General features: G+C 38.1%; 1 protein-coding gene across 1 annotated transcript in view; it reads right to left on the bottom strand.

Moving 5' to 3' along the window:
• Window positions 1–667: 667 nt before the first annotated feature.
• Window positions 668–22,262, bottom strand: part of LOC114654701 (interleukin-6 receptor subunit beta-like) — a 128,212-nt gene continuing 106,617 nt past the window's right edge. Inside the window, exons 10-16 of the mRNA XM_028805413.2 lie at window positions 18,985–19,155; window positions 14,664–14,765; window positions 14,420–14,566; window positions 12,939–13,079; window positions 7,914–7,998; window positions 4,970–5,051; window positions 668–2,926 (exon numbers count right to left, since the gene is read on the bottom strand). Of these exons, the coding sequence (XP_028661246.2) occupies window positions 2,351–2,926; window positions 4,970–5,051; window positions 7,914–7,998; window positions 12,939–13,079; window positions 14,420–14,566; window positions 14,664–14,765; window positions 18,985–19,155 (1,304 nt within the window). The 3' untranslated portion in view covers window positions 668–2,350. The remainder of the gene's footprint in view (window positions 2,927–4,969; window positions 5,052–7,913; window positions 7,999–12,938; window positions 13,080–14,419; window positions 14,567–14,663; window positions 14,766–18,984; window positions 19,156–22,262) is intronic.

Here is a 22,262-nt window from a genome sequence, read left to right as displayed (position 1 = left end):
GAGCCTTTTCGGTTTAAGCAAAAGAAGATTAAGAGGAGACATAGATAGATAGATAGATAGATAGATAGATAGATAGATAGATAGATAGATAGATAGATAGATAGATAGATAGATAGATAGATACTTTATTAATCCCAAGGGGAATTTCACATACTCCAGCAGCAGCATACTGATAAAAAACAATATTAAATTAAAGAGTGATAAAAATGCAGGTATAACAGACAATAACTTTGTATAATGTTAACGTTTACCCCCAGAGTAGAATTGAAGAGTCGCATAGTGTGGGGGAGTCTGTCGCTGAAGCTGCTCCTCTGTCTGGAGATGATACTGTTCAGTAGATGCAGTGGATTCTCCATGATTGACAGGAACCTGCTCAGCGCCCGATGCTCTGCCACGGATGTCAAACTGTCCAGCTCCATGCCTACAATAGAGCCTGCCTTCTTCACCAATTTGTTCAGGCGTGAGGCGTCCCTCTTCTTTATGCTTCCCTCGAGTTTGTATTAATAAACTGTTTCCCCTTATTGGGATTACCTCAGAGTTACTTTGAGTTTGGTGATGTCTCAGGAGGGCCACACCACCCCAGCAGCTCACAATGTTTAGTATATATGCAAAGTAAAATTCCCATGTACAAATTTATGCACATGTGGATAATAATGAACAAGTTAAATTTTCATTTTTCATAACTTTTTATTATTATACACTTAATATCACTCTTAATGATGCATGTTGGAGGTCATTTTGTAACATTAAATACATGCAGTACAATCTCAAAGTCACTGTAATTCAATTCATGGTTATAAGGAGCCTTTGGGTAGAAGGCAAAAATCAGCCCAGGACCTGGTACCAGTCTACTGGAGGGCACAATCACTCAGACCAAGCTGTTTTAGAGTCTCCATTAACCTAACACAGGGGTCCTGGAGGGCCGCAGTGGCTACAGGTTTTCATTCCAGCCAGTGTCCTAATTAGAACTCAGTCCTTGCTGATATTGAAAGTTGGTGTTTAACTCTATGCTTTGTTAGTGTCTTTATTCATCAAAGACAAATTTTAGTTACTTTGTAGATCAGAGGTCCTCAATTACAGACCTGGAGGTCTGCTATGGCTTCAGGTTTTCACTTCAACCAATTTCTCAATTAGAACTCCTTTATTTACGTCTAAAGCAATAAGCAATCATTTTAATTCTCTTGTCTGTTACCATTCAGAATCCTTAATTGCCTATTTTAGATTTTAGCAGCTGCATTTAAGTTTTAATTGTTGTTGGTTTTCTTAACTAGACATTAGTTAATAATGAGATGCAGATAACCAATAAACCAGCAGCTCTCCAGCTCACGTGCTTACCATGAAGTATCTGTGATAAAAATGTTTAGAAATGAATAAGAGGGGAATCGGAAGGACCATTAAGTTTAAGTCTATTCTGGTCCACAAAACACGTGGATAATTTTCTCACAGAAGGAAACTCTACAGTGCAATTCAAATTGCTCTTGGATGAATGCAGGTATTAACACGCTAAATGGCTCAATACCAAGTTTCATTAACAGCATGGACTGCTTTCAAATTAGGAAACTAGTTGGAATAAAAACCTGCAGCCACTGGGGCCCTCCAGGACTGTGACTGAGGACCCCTGACCTAACGCATGTCCTTAGAATGTGGGAGGAAAGCAGGAGTACCTGAAGAATAACCAAAGTAGACACACACAGACAGAATGGAGTTTGAACCCAGGGCACCTGATCCATGTGACAGCAGTGCTACCACACTGCCCTGAATATATTTTTTCCGTTAATCATTAATTAGTTCCAAACCATAATTTACATAAACTATTATTTTTGAAAATGTTTTGATACAACATTCAACTTTATGGTTTAGCCATGTCTTTATATACATATCACAGTTAAACAGAAAAAAGCCATACATTTTATTCCCATTATTTACTCAGAATTTGTCACAAATGTGTCAGGAGAAGGTCATTATCTCAGTATCCAAAAAGTACCCTAGAGTTTTGTGGGTTGTGAGGTAATTAGCAACACTACCCTGGTTTGCTGAGCACTCGGCCAGAACTGTTATTGTGAGGCCTTTCTTTCGCATGCAGGACAAGCGGACTACAGAGCCAAGCATTCAGTCGAGCATTCACATGTTGCATTTGTTAAATGTATTTAGTCTGAATATTAAGTTACATTTTATTGTCCCATTAATTGTGCTTATGGGTCTCTGATTTGAAGTTAACTTAATGCTATCCCATATGTCCATATTTTAATTCATGTAGGAGATATTTAACATAATAAATTAAGCCCTAAAAAGAGTTCAGCAGGGCATAACATTACTTTTGAAAGGTTTTCCTTTTTTTATGAATAATTCATTATAAATGACTTTGTTTTAATTTACAGGCACCACATCCATCAATTGAAAGCACATCAACAGTAACATACGCCTGGTCCAAAATACTTTGTTCCAAGTTGTTAATGCACTTGACTTCTGATATTTCTTTTTCTTTGCTACAAGCATTGGAATTAAAATGCCTAGTTTTGATGGAGTTTTTCAGATAAAGACTGGGTGAGAAGTGGCCTTCAAACAGGTTATCTTCTGATGCGGTATGACTTTTGTTTTCTTGCGGATTAAATATTATTGGAGATCCTGGCTCACTTGGTAGGTCACTGGAAGAGACTGAGAGAAGTGGCTGAACTGAAGATGACCTTCTGAAAGTGCATACAGACGGCTTCTCTGTATGGAATACTTTGCGTACGTCAATGCTGCTGTCTGAAGATGCCAGAAAGGCTGCATTTCCCTTGTTACTGTGAGGCCTGGAAGGTACAGGGGGAAAAACTATATTTCCTCCATATGACATATGGAAAACTTCAAGCTCTGGATACTGATCAATCACTTTGAAATTCTTTGCAATAATCTCACCATCTTGTATAGTTTTGTTGATGTTGACCTGAAATTGAAATAAAGCAAGATCAATTATCAAGTGTTATTAGAAAAATACACATAGAACGCAAACCAGTGTTTAATTATATTGTAAGTATGGGGTAATATTGAAATTGTACTGAATAAATTCAGCTTAGAGAACAGACAGATTGGTTGATGGTGAACACCGACACTATATTTAACAGTTATACAGTATATCATAATGTTGGGTTTGTTAGGATGATTATCCAGGTCTGTGGTAACACAAAGATCCAATGTTTTAAATCAGGGGTGTCTGACTCCCGTCCTCATGGGCCGCAGTGGCTACACGTTTTCATTCTAACCATTTTCTTAATCAGTGAGCTGTTTTTGCTGCTGATTAACTTGCTTTAATTGACGTGACTCACACCCCTTTGTTGTTTCTTTTTCCTTAATGAGCAGTCAAACAATAATGAGACACAAAACAAGCCGCCACATGACCTTAACCTGAAAATAAAAGAAGGTGAATGTCTCAGTCTAGTTGGTCTGCTCAGGTTATCAAAACATCTTGACAGTGGTTTTAAAAAACAGAAAATCAAGAGTCTGCTGTGGAAGAATGAGAGCAGCAACAAGTAACAAAATACTCAATAACAGCTTTAACTAACAATAAGATTTGGCTTCTCATTAAGAAACTAGTTGGAGTGAAATTGGTTGAGTTTGACGTTCCAATTTAGCTGGTCATCTGTTGGCTCATTTCACATCTCATTTCTGTTTGGCTGCCATTTAATGAAGAAACAAATCAATCCTTAAAAACAGGGCTATTAAAATGAAGGGAAAAGGAGTTAATTAGCAGTGAAAACTGCTCACTGATTAGGAAAAGGGTTAGAATGAAAACTTGCAGCCACTGCAGCCCACCGGGACCAGAGATGGACACCCCTGTTTTAAATGGTATACTATACTGACATGTATTATTAAACCTGATCAATAACTTCAAAATTCCACATTTCAATTTCATTTGAGTTTTGTGAGACTCAATGCAAGAACGTTTGTGAAATTCATTGGAACTCTCTCAGATCTGCTGCACTAGATGGAAAGTATCAAAAAATGTTTAATGGGTACTCTTACTAGTTACATTTCAGTTGGCCACTTTTATGTTCACGAGTCTTTGACAAAAAAAAGGGAGTTCTCTGTTTGATTTTTAAAAATGATCTCTTAAGAAATATTGCATTTATTTATCTTAATTGATATGGAACATGAAGGAAAAGTTCATTGCATTTAAAGGCAGGGAAAAAAATACAATTCTGAAAATAAACTGCCGCAATTCCCACAGTTGAGCTTTAAATACATGCATGAGCTGAATGTATACAATTTTAACTATATATCCATCCATCCATTTTCTAATGTGCTTAATTGAGATATTTTTATTAGGTAGCATATTTAATCATGATGACACCAAGGGTCGGTGAGAAGAGTAAAACGAACACTCCAGTTCACATCAACTCATGGGAAAATAAACCTCTGAAGAGTCCATGGCCACATATAACACAAAGTTAAAAGACAAAGTCAGACACAGTCACAGTCTTAGAGATCTAGGCCCACCTCCTCCTGGACATTTTACAGTATAAGTCTGAGATAATGTGACAGTAGAAATAGTATGAATATTGTAATATTGTATGGCATGTAAATCTACTGGGGTGTGGTGACAGAACTGCTCACAGATACCAGTGGTCATAGTAGTCCTGGCTAAATGAGGCCTTCTTTAATGCAGTGAGTTAGGGCGCTTGTGTGGCCATTCTGCTGTGGGACTCTGAGAGTGTGAAGGCCAGGCATTGATCTCAGGGTGGGAAACAAGCAGTGGCAAGTGATATAGGGACACAAAATTCTTAAAATAAGGATCTGTGTCACTCAAAAGATTTTACTCTTAAAATTGAATGTAATTATATTTAGAGCTTCTCCTAACCAATTGGTTCTTGGAATCAGTGCTTGAAAATGTGATACATTAATTATATCAGGCTAAAAAAGAAAAAGAAAAACATTTCCGTTGCAATATCATTATTATTATGCGATTGGAACCATACATGAAAGAACATACCTTAGGAATGCCCTGAGAGGTCAATGTGACAATGCTACTATATGCTGGATTAGGAATTTCAGGAAAAAGATGTTTTCTTATCCTGCAATGAAAAGAAAATAAGCCTATATTACATATATATTAATTCATCATCCAGATGTACACTTCACACTCATAACTAAATGGTTCTCCACTAGACAAATAGTCCAGCCATATGGCGAAAAGTTTATGGACACCAGACCATCACATATTATTTTGTTGGACACCCCATTTCAAATCCATGGGAATTAACACAGAGTTGCCCCAACCCCCTTTGCAGCTATAATTGCCTCCATTCTTCTAAGAAGGCTTTCCGCAAGATTTTGGTGTGCATTTGTACCCATTCAGCCTGATGTTGAACAAGAAGACATGGTTTACAATCATCACCCAAATTCATTCCAAAAGTGTTCAAAAGTCTGGACTCTGTGCAGGCCACTTCAGTTCCTACTCACCTAACTCATCAAACCATGGACCTGGATTTATGTACTGGGGTATAGTCATGCTGGAACAGAAAACGGCCTTCCCCAAACTGTTGCCACAAAGTTGGAAAAGCACAATTGTTAAAAATTTCTTCTTATATTCTAGCATTAACGTTACCCTTCACTGGAACCAAAATATCTATCCGCCACCCGGAAATCATCCCTCATCACCAAACTTTATAGTAGGCACTATGCAGTCCAGAAGGTAGTGTTCTCCAGATCCATCAAACCCAGATTCATCCATCAGATTGCCAGATAGTGAAGTGTAATTCATCACTCCAAAGAACAGACTTGCACTGCTCCAAAGTCCAATGATCACATGTTTAACACCAATCTAACTGACACTTGGCATTCTGCATAGTGATCTTAGGATTGTGTGCAGTTGCTCAGACATGGAAACCCATTTCATGAGGATCTTGATACATAATTCTTCCAGAGGCTGCTTGGAACTCTCTTGTGAGTGATGCAATAGGAGATATAGGCAATTTTATCCACTATGAGCTTCAGCCCTGGGCAGCTTCACTCTGTGTGTTTGCATGGTCTGCCACTTCATGGCTGAGCTGTTGTTGCTGCTAGATACTTCCAGTTCACAGTAGGAGCATTTGTTAAATGGGGAAGATCTAGGAGAGGAGAAAATGTGGCAAAGATGGTATCCTATGACATGCTACATTTAAATTCACTGAGCTCTTCAGTACGACCCATTCTGCTGCCAATGTTTGGCAATGGAGATTGCATGACTAAGTGCTTGATTTTATGCACCTGTCAAAAATAAGTGTGGGTGAAACACCAGAACTCAATAATTTCATGCAGTGTGCACATATTATAAACAGTATATCTATATTACTAAACGACAGTTGTATAATATATGCACGGACGCTAATATATGCACGGATGCTAGATGCCGGACGCACCAAAGCGCATGCGCACAGCGCCTCAGCGCCCCAGAATTAAACCCAGCGGCTTCCCAGAGTCAGTAGGTGGCGCCCAAACAACACAACCTGTAAACTAAACTTCAGGTCACAATACAACCGCCGCCCGAACGCGCACACCACCGCATATAAAACCTTCAGGTCACAATACAACCGCTGCCCGAAGGGAGAAAGTGATTGCCATTCTTGCATTTGCGATAGGCTACAAGCAAGCCGTACACACTACCACCGCCGCCCGAACGCGACCGCCCACACCACCGCATATACCACCTTCGTTTAGTAATGTAGCCCTCCATGCCCAGATCCGCCGCCATGGTCACTTTAGCACGCGAATCCGCCGCTGTCAGAAAACGACTTCTAGCTAACGACACAGCCATAGAAAAACAAAAACGAGACCGCATGGATATAAACAATGAACGCAGGCGCCTACAACGCACTTCAGAAACACGTTACGGCTCCAAAAAGAAACCGCTTTAGTACAAATATATTTATTTAATTAGATGAAAATTTTCCCAGGACGCACCCACCCTCCATGATTTTTCTTCCCTCCAAATATCAGAGGGAACAGAAAGTGATTGCCATTCTTGGATTTGCGATTCTTTCCAAAATTGCTGGTATCTCAATAAACAGTAGATGCTATCAGCTCTTCATACCACACAAAGGGTTTATGAGTGAACAAGCAATGTCTTTGTGCACTTTTATATAACAAATACGATTTTTCTTCCTTCGGCTGCTCCATCTTCATCTATCCCTGTCTTTAACATCATTTTCTGCCACACTGACTGCCAATATTCTTTTCCCGATGTACCCCTCATTTCTCCTCTGAACGTGCTCAAACCATCTCAAACCTGGCCTTTCCCAGTTGCTCACCTGTGTAGTTCCTCAAATATACCCATTCCTAATCCAGTCTACCCATATTACTTCGAGCGAAAATCGTAGCCTCTTCAGCTCTGCCACTTCCAGCTCTGCCTCCTGTCTTTCTGTCAGTGCCAGCCTCTCCAAACCATTCAGCATAGCTGGTCTCACTACCATTTTATAGACCTTGCCTTTCACTGTTGCAGGTACTCTTCTATCATAAATCACTCCTGCCACTCTTCTCCACCTAGTCTTCCCTGCCTGCACTCTCTTCTACACCTCTCTGCCACACTCTCCATTGCTTTGGACTGTTGAACCCAAGTATTTAAATTTGTCTACCTTCACCACCGCTGCTCCTTGCAGTCACACCCTTCCACCACCTTCCCTCTCATTTATGCACATGGTGTTTGTTGTTGTATAAGAAATAAGATTACTGGATAGATATGTTGTGGTGCACATGCAGAAGATCAACTTCATTAGATCAATAAAAAATGGTGCCATTAAATCATAAGGTGGACTTTCATGTTTAAATAGGACCTAAATGTGATATGGTGGAGTTTTTAGATCCTTCTGGTATGTCATATACAGAATAAGCATGAAGTTAAAACCTGCCACATGCTTTCATTTATGTTATATATACTGTACATATTAAATGATACTTACATTATGTAACCAACAGTTCCCAGTAAGACCAATAAAATAACACCCACACCTGCAGCAATTAAGAGGTTGTGAAGCAACGTTTGGTCTGAAATACATACAAATTAATCACAGTTAAAAATGCAAAAATTGTAACACATTTTAGAAGCATTAAGGCACATAAGGAGAACAACAAATATCAGTATGCACAGATCAGAAGACAAGTATGGCGAAAGTGCAAAAAACAGAAAAAAAGTTAACTATCATGCATAAAGCGTAAGGATGACATTCACTTTTACTTTACCCTCAAATTAAATATGCTTTGTGTTAAATCATTTTTAACATTTAGAACAGGCTCTATAAAAGAAGATTTACACCTATAAAAACACAATACATTTTAAAAAGTATTGCTAACATAGATGTTCACTGGTAAATTGGGGCAGATTTACACCAAAATGTTTTTTTCCCTTGTCCCAAATGTGAATTATTTTCTAATCACTAGCATTCACAGATTCAAGTTCTAATACGCTTATCCTGGTTTGTTGGGAACAAATGGCAGCCAACTCAGAAAGGGTCAAAATCCATCACAAAGTGCATTAATGTACAAACCCACATTCACTCATACAGGGACAGTTCAGAGCCGACATAATTTCTGTCTCAAACTGTTTTGTCTCCAATGATGAAATCATCACTGAAATGTTCAAGAAAGATGCATGGCATTGTAGTAATGTAACTGATATACTGTAGTGTAAAAGTGCTTAAATAACCAGCAGTATTTCTAATACAGATAAAAAGAAAAAGCCCACCACATGTGGAATAATGGTGGGGTAGTGAGTTGTCTGCTTTTTATGGTTTTTGTGTGAATCTAAACATTCCCTCATCAATTTACACCTTATTACACAGAAGCCTTGATATTTGTGTCTCATCTATGAGTTACATGGAAAGTGGGATCCTGGCCATAAATTATACTTAGGAGTTGCAATGAAATATGGGAATGAAATGTCGGAAGAGAGACAGAGAATTTGTGGGTAACAAGGAGTATTTGTGGGTAGGCATTGCTCAAACAGGCAGAAATGAAGACAAGGGCTACTGTATAAACCTTTATATGGGAGTGTTTGCCCTAATCTCAGGTACAGTTTATTTCATATCATTGACAAAGTTACCCACTGGTTTTAAGATTTGTTCTCCATTTCCACTGTTGATTCTGCGTACACACAGCAAAAGCTTAGCATTTCCTTTATTTTTATTCTGCCCTCAAAAACCATTTATCAGCAGGGCATTCGGTCCCTCTAAAGAGCTGTAGAAAGACTGGAATTTTAGAAAGCTTACATAATAGGAGTTGGATCTTTTAAAATAATCACAATGTGTTTATGAAAACCTAGAAACGCCAGAACACATAATAAACAATATTTTGAAATTTTAACTCTTTGAAATTGTCCAGATTGCATTGCATCCATAGGATGATTACCAGAACACTTTCTGTAGTTTAGACAGACCTAAAACTTAATTGTTTGAGTCAAGCACAACTTCAGTGATGAAAAGAAAAATCCAGGCTTATACAGATTAATATGCTTTTTTAGGAAAAGAATAAAGGTAAAATGTTGCTTAAGAGTTCTCAGATCAGTTCTTATATTAGCCATTACAAGTTACTTCATTAATGTAACTTAAATTAAAATATAACTTATTATAAACTAGCTGTCCCCCTTGGCTCCGCTCACATAGTAGGGCAACAGGACCAACTTTAAAAATCAATTAAAAAATGTAATTCTAGCCAAGCAGAAGGTAGGTATGCAGCAGCATTAAACGTTGGCACTGTATCTGATCGTGTTCAGCTCTGACAGGAGAGCATTCCCCGCATGGAGAGAAAAGCATGCGGCCGTGAAATCTGGCAATGGCAATCAGCAGCTACCCTCCAAAACACACATAGCTCTGATCTCTCTCTCTCTCGAAAACGTCAAACGTGACTCCTTAACAATCTGTAGATGATAATGTCTGTTGAACAAACAGGTATCGCTAGCTAAGCGGAGGCAAGGTACGCTCCAACACGTGGCGAGAGGTAGACCGACTCGAACAGCAGCTGGAGCGTGAGTGAAAAGAGCACTGCCCCCCCTCCCCTCGGCCCGCAGCCTTTCTCTTGGATTTGCGCTAATAAATCGGTACTGCAAGCGATCTATGATAATAACGCGATGAGAGAAGTTGCAAAATCAACCGGAATGTTCAAGCAAATTATAGAAAAAAAAAAAAAAATCTAAATACGTTAAGTAGTTCTCTAGAAATTGTTTGTAAGTAGGGCGTGACGTGCAAGTAGTCTTGTGGGACTTCAAAGTGTCTATCCGAGATTTTTTTATATAATAGATCAGTGGCGGACCGTGCATTTCACACCTAGGCCTTCAGTAGTGCTCCATCTTAATCAACCCGCCCCTCAAAAACTAATTTATGGTTATAAAAACCATCTTAATATGCAGAAATACAATAAAAAGAGCCATTGCATTGCAGATAGATAACTCCTGTAGCCACAATAAATGCCTTTATTGAATAGACAAACCAAGGGTGAACAAGGTCCTTTCTACTGCAGCTACAGCCGCGACACACATAAACATCAATAATAACTCATAAACTTGTAATATTATTTAGGAAAATTGCAACATTTTACTCACCAAAAATTCGGATTATTTGTAAACAAAATCCATCCTCCTCTCTTTCCTCAAAAACAGTTCAATTACTAGCAGATTATCCGTGCGCTTCAGTTCCATCACGAAGTCCCTTTCTATCGCGATCGAAGCTAATGCTGAAAGTCGAACCTGCCCTGTCGTATTTCTGGCATAAGTTTTAATTCGCTTTAGGGCTGAAAATGTCAGCTCGACAGAAGTAGTGGACACGGGAATGGTCACCGCCAAACATACCAATGTGTACAGCTGCCCCATGCTCCATGCCCCATTTTTCTGATGAAGGAAGTCAAGGAGATCAGTGGGAGATTTTCCTGCAAAATCATCCATGACATTGCAAAATCATCCATGACATACTTACACCATCCAATCCAATCAATGGGTTTGAATATGGTGACGTTGCCGTAATCATCCATGGCATACTTACACCATCCTATCCAATCAACGGGTCTGAATACTGTGATGTTGCTGTACGCCTGCTAGAGGGCCCTAGTAACACCAACTCAAAATCTGATTGGTTGAAGCAACAGTTTACTCAACATTTATTTTGTGTTAGAGGGCCTGCAGAATGGATAGTGAAGGCCTCCGGGCAGACTTCATTGACTTTGACCCTGCCTGGCAACAAATGATGGCTGAAATGTGATTGGTTAAATGCTTTAATACGAAAATACATGTCTGGAAGCAGCACAACCATCAGAAAAGCTATGAAAGGAAGCGGACAGACTATTTGGAATTATTTAATAAGTATTCATGGACAAAATATAATTAACATCAGTTTGTGATTCAGATATTTTTTTAGGCCAGCAGAGAAGGCCTTGAAGGCCCCGACGGTCCGCTACTTAAATAGATATGTATATATATATATAGGTATCATTTTTTAATAAAAAGTGACAATATGAAATTAGGGATTTCTCAAGAAAAACATTTCACAGAAGTATTCAATCAGTCAGTCCAGGCCTGGATTAAGACCCCGACAAGCTGACTTAGCTCCCTAACAAAGAGTTGCTCATACTTTAACAATGCAGCAACGCAGACACCAGGTAGTTTAATGCTGCATGGTATTTTCCACTTGTTTGGCATGAAGAGACTCAATTGTTTCATCAAGTGGTTACCCCCCTTGGTCATTTCAGCACGTGCAGTCTCTTAACATTTCATTGAGCTGGTGTTGGGAAGTCCTCTGTGGTCATTTTGATGCACAGAGACTCAATCATTTCAAGTAGTGCTTTGGAGAACAGGCCACTTGCCATCACGGGCCCCTGGGCATGCACCCAAAATGCCTTGATGGCAGATCTGCCCCTGAGTCAGTCAACTTTTATTTGCCAATTTGGCAAAAAACCTTTCATAGCGGGTACTATCACAAATGACTTAACAAGGACTATACTGCAGTTTAAGAGAAAAGATTGAATTAATTATTACCAAAAATAAAGATGGAAATAAAACAATGTTAAATTATATAATGCCTTTCATTCTGAGTACCATTGAAAAATGTCTTTAAAAACCTGCTGTGGCACAGTATATGAGAAAGAATCAAGTGTACTTAGCTGTGGAGTTTGCAATTTTAGTACAATATCTGAAATCAGAAAAGTAAGATTTTGGCTAACCTTAAATTTTTCTTTTAAAACATAATTTCTGCAAATTGTCATTTTCCATAAAAGTTCAGGGAAGCTTAGTTCCAGTTATTAGCTTTGGTTAATAGAACCAGAATGTGTTTTGCTATTTATATTATGTAACACATTTTGGAATGTTTGAAAGACCCAACAAAGAAAACATAATTACTTTTCTTTTCTGACATTGTAAAGATGTCCTAACTGTGGACCAGTTGTTTACAAAAGTCAATAACCTCAAGTAAATATTTTATTTTTGAAATTCTACTGTGTCCACAATGTGAAATACTTTAAATAGCAGAGGGTTCACTGACAAGGGTACAAAATAACTGAGATAGCATCACATAAGAGAAGAGACCAGCAGAAGGCCAGCACAGGGTGCTACAGAGCAGGAAGGAGCAGTTAAGAGAGAGAAAGTGACCTTGGACCCCAACTGGAACCACTTCCTCAGAACACAAGAGGTAGCAAGTTAGACCAACCAGGATCTGATTACTAATGCACTGCTGAACATGGAAAGGAGGCAAACCGTGCTCATTGTGATTAACACTTTAAAAACTAATACAAGGCCACAAGGGTGCTGGCCTGGGTTCCCAAATGGGAAAGACAGTAATATCCAACTAGCTATTTATGACATGTTTCAAATGTCAGTAAAAAAATGCATTCCACCACAATTTGACTGAAAACTGAAGTTAAAAGAAATTTATCAGGAGCAAAGGTTTTTGATTACTGTATTTGGAATAGTTACATTTACCCAGGTCCTTTTGTAATTCAATACTTACTGAACTGAATCGTTGTAAAGAATATCTCACTACTGTTTGTGCCTCCATTTTTTGTAGAAGCTTTAATATGTGCCATATATTTTGTCTTGGGCTTCAGTGCATTGAGAGTGTAACTGAAGACACTGCGGTTCACAGTAACGGCTGAAAAACAATAAACCGATAAAAAAAATACAATCATAATTTCAGCTAATGCTCCACAGTATTACTGGAATGAGTATCTATACATTTTCTAATTCCACTTGTAGTATGCATTATGAACATTTTAAATATTACAATAACTGTGCCAGGGCTTTCATGTTACAATATTCGGTTTCCACAAATTAGATTTACTGACTTTAAGTGGTGCTTTTAAATACCAATATGTTGCAAATTAAAGTCATGTAAATCAAGATGTTCAATACACTAACTGGTGCATTCCTGACATTTCCTCAGCAGTAAGTGCCAATATATGTAACAGAAATAGGACTAACATAAGTACCAAGTGATGAAGCCCACTTTTATTTTTGCAGTTGTTGCTCTGTTCTAGCAGTTGCATCAATAGCATTTCCAATAATCAAACTGCTTTCTTACAATTGTTTTTTAACATCAGAAGAAGGCACCCCTATTTGCCAGGAAGAAATTACTTAAATGGTTCAAATGGATAATAAGTTTACAAGAGAAATCACAGAACAAACAGAGGTACTATATGTTATCATGGATGCTCTACTAATAGGTCAGATTATACTCTTGAAAAATAGACAAGGATTAATTATTTGGGTGGGTTGGCACCCTGCCTGGGATTGGTTCCTGCCTTGTGCCCTGTGTTGGCTGGGATTGGCTCCAGCAGACCCCCGTGACCCTGTGTTCGGATTCAGCGGGTTGGAAAATGGATGGATGGATTAATTATTTGTCGGACAATGAAAGAGAGATATTACTATGTCTGTCTTGTGTGATACTACAATATTTAACTTTAGAAGCACGCTGTTTTCTTCTCTCATGTACAGCAATGACTGGTACTGTCGGAGAGAAACAAATTTCATTGACTCCAGATAATCCTTCTTTAGAGTGACTTTGGGGTCTGTTGAATGGAAGTATGACATTTATTTCAAGTTGTTCAAGAGCATATTCTATATATATAAGTTGCTTAATGCAGTTCAATATGAAAAAGAACTGAAATGGGGGATTGAGCTAAGTTGCATCATTTGCTCAAATCACGCAGATTCCAAATTATTAGTCTATTTAGGAATGCCCTTTCTGTGAAATTTTCACACGTTATCTCTGTGTTCTCAAATGTTTTCACAAGCTGTTACAGCTTTCTCTCACAGTTTAAGATCCCAGTCACATAAGCTGGTGAAAATAAATCACCTATTTTAGTTTGTGTCATGGAACAGAATGGTGTCCCGAACAGGTAAGTAAATATAGAAAAATTTCCTATTGTAAAAGACTGACAAACAAACTTAAGAATTCTGTTCAAAGTTTTCTACAAAGAAAAATCCACTTACAGAGTTCAGGCCCATTCTCAGCTTTGTAAAATATTGTGTAGTTTGTGATAAAGCCATGACGTTCAATTTTTGGAATTTCACTCCATTGAATTGTTGCTTCTGTTTGTTTTACATGGAAAGTGTTAACAAAAGGAATTTTTCCAGGCACTGAATTGAGAAAGAGAAATATAAATCAATTATTGGTTTAACTTTTCAAATTTCTGCTGAAATTGTTATGATCATATGAAAATGGTTTATAGCATACCTCCTTCTTTTTGGTATGCCTGAATAGAGGCAGCCTTTCCATGCCCCTGCTCAAATACAGGGTGTACTGTAATGTTATAAAGCACATAAGGCTGAAATGGACCTGCAAAGTTAAAGACACAGTTATAAAATATCACTTTTAAAATCCGGCTTTGTAAATTCAGTAGCAAGTGATACAAGCAGAATATAACCACAAGAAAATGGACAAACCTCCAAAGTGTACATCATGGTCAATAACATAAGGTTCAGAATATAAAACTATTATGTACCACTGGTCTTTCAAAGTTAATTATTACAGAAAATAGTAAGAAAATAGTAGGGTATACTGCAACGATCCTTTTCTGATTAATTATGATAAGGTGAAAGCATTGCTCTTTTCCATGTACACAGATATTTACAATGTAAATGTAATAAACAATGGGCAACACCCTGCCTCAGACCCTAGAATTTTCATGTTCCCTCTGCCTTAGCATGGATATCCTTTGCACATTCCACTGAAGCATGCGCTGTTTTAATTAGACAGATAAATACAACGTGTAAAAAGTATCTGCAAGTGTGTCCATTGAAAACTGGCAATTTGGAATTAAATCTAGCTTTGTGCTTAATGCACAACTACTAAGTTCTTTAATGAAACAAGTGGGCAAATTAACTAAATGAAATATGTGAAGGTCAGGTCAGGTCAGGTCAGGTCATGTTGGGGAGCATGCAGTGGTACACCCACCACACAACGAAACAGCTTGAATCATGAATGGCAACTCCCAAGTCCATTCCCCCCTTCCGGAAATGACCATCTATCTGCCACAGCCAGGTGTTACGTCCACGCCACATGGTTGTAGCGCTGTAATGGACGCTCTCTCACAAAGCAGGTAATGTGCCTCATTCTGGACTGTGTGAGCAGCTGCTCATTCAACACAAAGTCAAACCATCAGTACCCAAGGGTTCTTCAAAGAGGAGTCCAGTCTTCGTCTCAGGTCACTGCATAGCATCCATGTCTCACAGCGATATAGCGAAACAGGAAGCACCAGGACTCTAACAATTTGTACCTTCATCCTTTTGCACAGGAGCGTCACACACCCCTTTCCAGTGACCTCATGACTCCCCCATGCTCTCCCAATCCATCTACTATCTTCATAGGAAGAGTCACCAGAGACATGAAAGTCATTCTCTCCACAGACAGACACACTGCTGATGGCTGTGCCCAAAAGGTCATTGAAGTTCTAGATCTTGTTTTTATCCAGGATACTCACAAGCCCAGACACTCAGACTCCTTGCTCAGTCTCTCGAAAACCCCAGTCTGAGACTTCATTGACTCCACGAGGATCACAGCGCCGTCAGAAAAGTCAAGAACAGTGAATCTTTCTATATCAACAGATGCCCCAGAGCCAATGGATCCCACGATCCTGTCCAACACCCAGTGCATGAAAGCTCTGAACAGAGAAGGAGCAAGAACACACCCCTGATGAACCCCAGAATCAACTAGGTAAAACACAGAGGTTCTGCCTCCACTCTGCACAGCACTCACAGTACCAGTGTACAGGTTGGTCATGAAATCCAGCAACTTTGAGGGAATCCCACATAGTTGCAGGATGTCTCACAGGGCAGCTTGATCAACTGAGTTGAATGCCTTATGAAAATCAACAAAGGCTACAAAGAAACTCTGCCGATGTTCGCATTTGCATTCCATGAGAACCCTCAGTGCCAGGATGCGGTCGATGGTAGACTTCTTAGGTCTAAAACCAGACTGCTCCAGTCACTGGAAGATGAGTCATTTCAAATTTTGTAATGAAATATATACTGTATATATATATGTAAGCAGGTTGGAAAAAAGTGAAACAGTTTCCATTTATAATTTGGCAATTAATTTATTATTCAAATATTGTTCAAAAGTCAAACTGCCATTATTAATGAATAACAGATTATAGTTGCTACAAATCATTTTGAGTGCCTTATGATACACAACATTTTTTGTTTCGCCATTAGGAGCAAGAACGTATCAATTCTTTCCTAAACCTACTCTAGAGCAGGCAACATATAGGAGGCCGTGTGAAAAGCATGGTTCTTTGAGGTAAACTTTAAGTGATTGTCTTTGCTCTTTATTTATGAACATTGTAAATGCAAGATGTACTGGAAATTGTAGTCATTTGGATTTGAAACAGAGTTCATTGGAAGTCATAGGTATAAGTGGAATGAAAATGTCCTCTCCCTTTTCTGATTCCGGTGAAAACAGTAGCCTCAATTACATGTAGATGACATAACAGTGTTGCCACATTTCTCACAATCTTGATATATAATTTTTCTGAATTAAATTAGATTATACGGTTTTAAGGTTTTCCATAATTTTTTTAATCATGTTCACGCATTTAGATTTTTTAATTAATCACCAAAATTGTAGCTTTTGGCTATTTACTCTTCCTTTCACTTGGTGATTATGTTGTGATGAACATTGGGACAGACAATTTGGGCTGTCAGGATGTATGTTATTTATCTATGTTTTTATACGCTCAGAAATTTCTTTGTCAAGTTAGTACTGCTTAAGCAGAACTGACCAATTCTCTTGCTGTCTTCCAGCAGATCTGCTGTAATAAATAAAGTTTATCTGAAACCATTGCAGTTTCATCTCAGTGACTGTTCAAAATTAAATCTGCAACATTCTTCATAGCTGTTACTGGGGATTCAAAGTCATGTAAAGTTCAGCATTAGGGAGGTAAACGAAATTGTTTTATGTTAGCAAAACTGAAGTTTTTACATAAGATAATGACAACACTGGACACATTTCTACATTGGAGTGTATAAAATGAGGTAAAAGTGAACTTTATAGACTTGTAGACTTGTTGCTCTATACAATAATATACAGATTTAAAGACACACGCATTTATGGATACTGAGTGAAGTCAGCAATATTAGAGACATTAAATTCATGAAATACACTGAAAATATTTTGTGGCTTCCCGCTTTAAGCATATTAATACCTGATCTTCTCCTGCCATCCATCACTATTTGCGTCCACACATTTTCTAGGCCTCCATCTTTCTCTATACATACCCAAGCCTACACAACATATTTCTCCTCAACATAGAACTTATCTCAGCATTACTCACTCACCACACTCAAAATCCATATATGTGCTTAATATTATAATATTTCTTCTTTTCAAAGATCCTTCATGTTCCTACTCATTCAGGCAAGGCTCACTCCCATATACCATGACATTTATGAACTTTAATAATGTTTGATTTCAGTGGAAAATATATTAGAAAGGTAAAGGTTAAGGGCAAAAGTTGTTAGAAACAAAGAAGAAATATTAGTGTAAGGATATTACAATATGATTTAATGTGCATGGGGCTTGTGGGGGAACTGCTTATAGTGAATGAGGCCTTGAATGTTCACTTCATTGCTGATGTTTATGAGGCACTTCATGGGAGTTTCAATGTTCATATAAAGAAATGTTGCAGGAGAGAGATTTATAAGGCTTAGTGACAACACCGAAAATGCTGAATGCTACAAAGTGTGAAATAAGAAAAGGAAAAGGTTAACAGCAATTATCCAAGGAGAATGATAAGTCTACATGTTGTTACTCAGAGAAGACAGAGGCATATTTTAGTAGTTGTGAATCTTTTGGTCAAATTCAGGATGAAAGATAATATTTTCAGTGATTGAAGATCTGAATTCCGAATGAGGAAACTTCATGGAGCAAATCTGTTGAGTTTCTGATATCATGTGTAAATAAGTTTTAAAAAGCATGTGGTAGGAATGGCATGTCAAAATGAAGTGGAATGGCTGGCTGAAAACACAGAATGCTGTATGTGGCCTTCTTTCCTGTAAAAAATATCTAACACTGGTCACATTGCCTAAGCCACTTGACGGGCTACATGAAACTCATGCCGTTTTGCATTTTCCCAGATCCCCATTATTGACATACAATGCGTGAATTGGACATTTTATTAACTGGTTAGTGTGCTGTAAAGCTGTTTATATCTACACTTGCCACAATAAACTAAAATACAGTGAATTACGGGTCTCCCTAGTCCCAGAAAGCCACAGTTGCAGCAGGGTTTTGCTCCAATTAATTCCCACGTTAGAAAAAAACATTTCTGCAGTTGATGAAATTATTTAATTCTGATCTCTCTCATCCTGCTTCGTCATGCATTTCCGATACTGTAGATTTCTTTTGGAAACTGAGTTTACAAGAGTGCCTTAAAATGATCACATTTTCAAAGGGTGTTCTGGGATTCATTGATGCATCTCTGAAATTTTACTTAAGACATGAACTTTAAAGCCAAACTAAAATCATTTCATGTGATGCTTATTAGATTAGCTCTTACCTTTAAGCAGTACAGTAGAGATGTTTGAATACTGAAATTCTATTTTGTTACAATCAGCATCAGTACACCAGTCAATTATATATCTCTTTACTGTTACATCAGGTTCCTTCCATTTGACCCATAAATGATCATCCTGAGAATAAGCATGTAAACCTTCCAGTTGAAGCAGGCCTACAGAAACAAGAACACAATAAATTATAGCTCAGTGCTGAAGTAAAATCTAAGCATTTGACTTCATTCCAAGCTAAAACTGAGAAAATCTGTGTTCAAAAAATAATAAGCATTCTGTCTTGTTATCGTTGTTTAATTTAAAATAAAATAATACAAGCATTTGCCTGTGGAATGTCATGGCATGACCCAAAGTAAACAGTTTGCTCGTGTCACACTGCACCAGATATCAATGAGTTGAGTCAGGCATTTCAAAAGAACTGGACAAAAATGCACCCAGTCCATCGTGTCCTAAATGCGTTTATGAAATGCATGGTCTGATGGATCTGATCTAATCTGATTTGATCCATTTACCTAACTCTATATTAAAGAATATAATGAGCTGTAACCAGATCTAGAAAAAGCAGGCTTAATTCAGAATCTACCCCTTAGCAGAATGTCATTCTACCACATAGCACACACTCCACCCCACTTATACAGGGTTAATTTCTAGATTATAAGATATACGTGTTTAAGAGAAAACCAGAGTAGACCTGAGAAGAACATGCAAACTCCAGAGTGACTACGCTGGAGCTGTAGTGGAGACTGCATGCAGACTAGTCCAATCGATCCACAAATACAGGCGTTTCTCATAAAGTACTTCTCTTCTTCTCAGATCCAATAGATGTGTCCATTAGGTGAAGTGGCGGCTCTAAAGTTACCAGGTGTAAGTCAGTGGACTTATGAGTGACTGTGTCATGTCCTACACTTCACCGAGTCCATCAGGATTAAGCTTTAACTAAGTGCAACTCTAAAATAAGACATATTCAGTAGATTTTGTGTTATAAAAATCTTTCTTGTACTCATGATGTCACTGGAAATTCATAAGAAAATAAAAATTTGGAAAAATCAGTAAAGACCATTCAGTCCAGGCGACACAGTGGCGTAGTGGTAGCGCTGCTGCCTCGCAGTAAGGAGACCTCCCGACGTGGAGTTTGCATGTTCTCCCCGTGTTTGCGTGGGTTTCCTCCGGGTGCTCCAGTTTCCTCCCACAGTCCAAAGACATGCAGGTTAGGTGCATTGGCGATCCTAAATTGTCCCTAGTATGTGCTTGGGCAATAACAAAAATAAACATAAACATTACACAGATAATAATTTCTAGGAAGATAAACAACTAATTTACAATTTATAATTTAGTTTCGTTATCAATCTGAATGCGTTCTTGCTCTGCGCAGAAAACATCCCCACCTATCACTTGTACACTACACTGGTTCTGGTTTTTGCAGCGTAATTATATTAAACTAATAATTACAACACGGCTTATCAGTGCGTCTATACTATATTCTTGTCTAGTTGATGCTTATAAATAATTATATGTGAAAAATTATTGCTGTTTCTCTACATATGAATAAATCTATGCAAAATCTATCTTAATTTTTCACTACACGTCATTTTAATTTTGTATTTAAATAGGTTAACATATTCAGATATGTTGCAGGGTGGAAAATTGAAGCACCACCCGGCCCTGAGCAGCACAAACTCGAGCTACGCCACTGGTTCGGTTAGCTAACAGCAAAGTTGTTGTAATATCTCATCCAGATACATTTTAAAAGTATCACATAATCTATTGTTTTGATCATGTTTTTTGTTTAAAAGAATGTAGTACTAGAGTGTTGTACTGTGTTAGCCATTAGGAATGTAGTGATAAGTCAAGCAAAATGACACCTTTTATTGGATAACTAAAAAGATTACAATATGGAAGCTTTCAAGGCAACTCAGGCCCCTTCTTCAGGCAAGAACATTTTAAAAGAATGAGTAACACATGGCTACTTTTTCAATACTTTTCGACAGCGGGAGAGCAAAAATCTTAGAAGTTTACAATGAGAATTAGAGGAAAGTGCAGTATAGGCCAGATTTGTATTTTGATGTTTACTTTGGTTTTGACAATTTATGCACATGAAAAAACTGTCAGTAAACACTCCTACTCATTTATATAATTACAATTAGGTATACTGCGGTGGGCTGGCGCCCTGCCCGGGGTTTGTTTCCTGCCTTGGCCCTGTGTTGGCTGGGATTTGCTCCTGCAGTGTCCCGTGACAAAAAGAAGCAGGTAAATCATTGGCAGGGAAAAAGTTAGAAAACCAGAAAAACAGAATAAAGCAACTGTCAAATCATAAATCACTACACCACAATTGTATGAAAAGTGTGAAAAGAGGTTTGTCACTAATGATTCTAACACTACGTAAATAAGGTTTGTTTTAAAAGAGATCCAAATATCACATGTTTGAATAACTGCACTGCTATCTAAAATAAGTACTGCATGATGATTGTGATGAATCCTTCATCCAGTTTGTTTAATTTGTGGAATTTTTACATGTTTATTTAAATTTGTCTATTAATTTGATCATTATTCTGGCTACACCATTAATGATTTTTTTGGTCATCTTTATATTTTTATAGTTGATATAGCTGTTGCCAGTCATATTATTATTACTTTTTGTCTTTTTTATTATTGGGAGGCACGGTGGCACAGTGGCAGAGCTGCAGCCTCGCAGTAAGGAGACTGGGGTTTGTATTCTGAGTCCGCCCTGCATAGAGTTTTCATGTTCTTTCTGTGCCTGCATGGGTTTCCTCCAAGTACTCCGGTTTCCTCCCACTGTTCAAAGTCCTGTGGGTGAGCTGAACTGATGACACTAAATTGGCCCTAGTGTGTGTTTGGCGTGTGTGTGTGTTTACCCTGCAATGGGCTGGTGACCTGTCCATGGTGTGTTCCTACCTTGCACCCTATGCTGACTGGGATAGGCTGCAGCACCTCCTGTGGCCCTGGTCTGGATTAAGTGGGTTAGACAACGACATGACACATTTTATTATCTAAGTGTTGGATCAATTCCTAGTTATTGATCACAAGGGGGGGGGGGATCACAACAATGACGTCACGAGTCACAAAAGACATTGTAGTTATAATCAATATGGCTGCAGTCACAAGTATAGAACACAGAATGGCTTTGAGGTGCTGCCATAAAAAAAAATACTGAAAAATAACCATGTACCCAAATTTCTACAAGAAAACAACAAAAAAAATAAAATAAAAATTTTAGTGAGAGAGAGAGTAACATCAGTAAATTAATTTT

This window comes from Erpetoichthys calabaricus, chromosome 7 (assembly GCF_900747795.2).
Source record: "Erpetoichthys calabaricus chromosome 7, fErpCal1.3, whole genome shotgun sequence".
Lineage (NCBI taxonomy): Eukaryota > Metazoa > Chordata > Cladistia > Polypteriformes > Polypteridae > Erpetoichthys > Erpetoichthys calabaricus.
The sequence above is the reverse complement of the archived record's forward strand: the minus strand, read 5'-3'. Positions and strand labels throughout refer to the sequence as shown.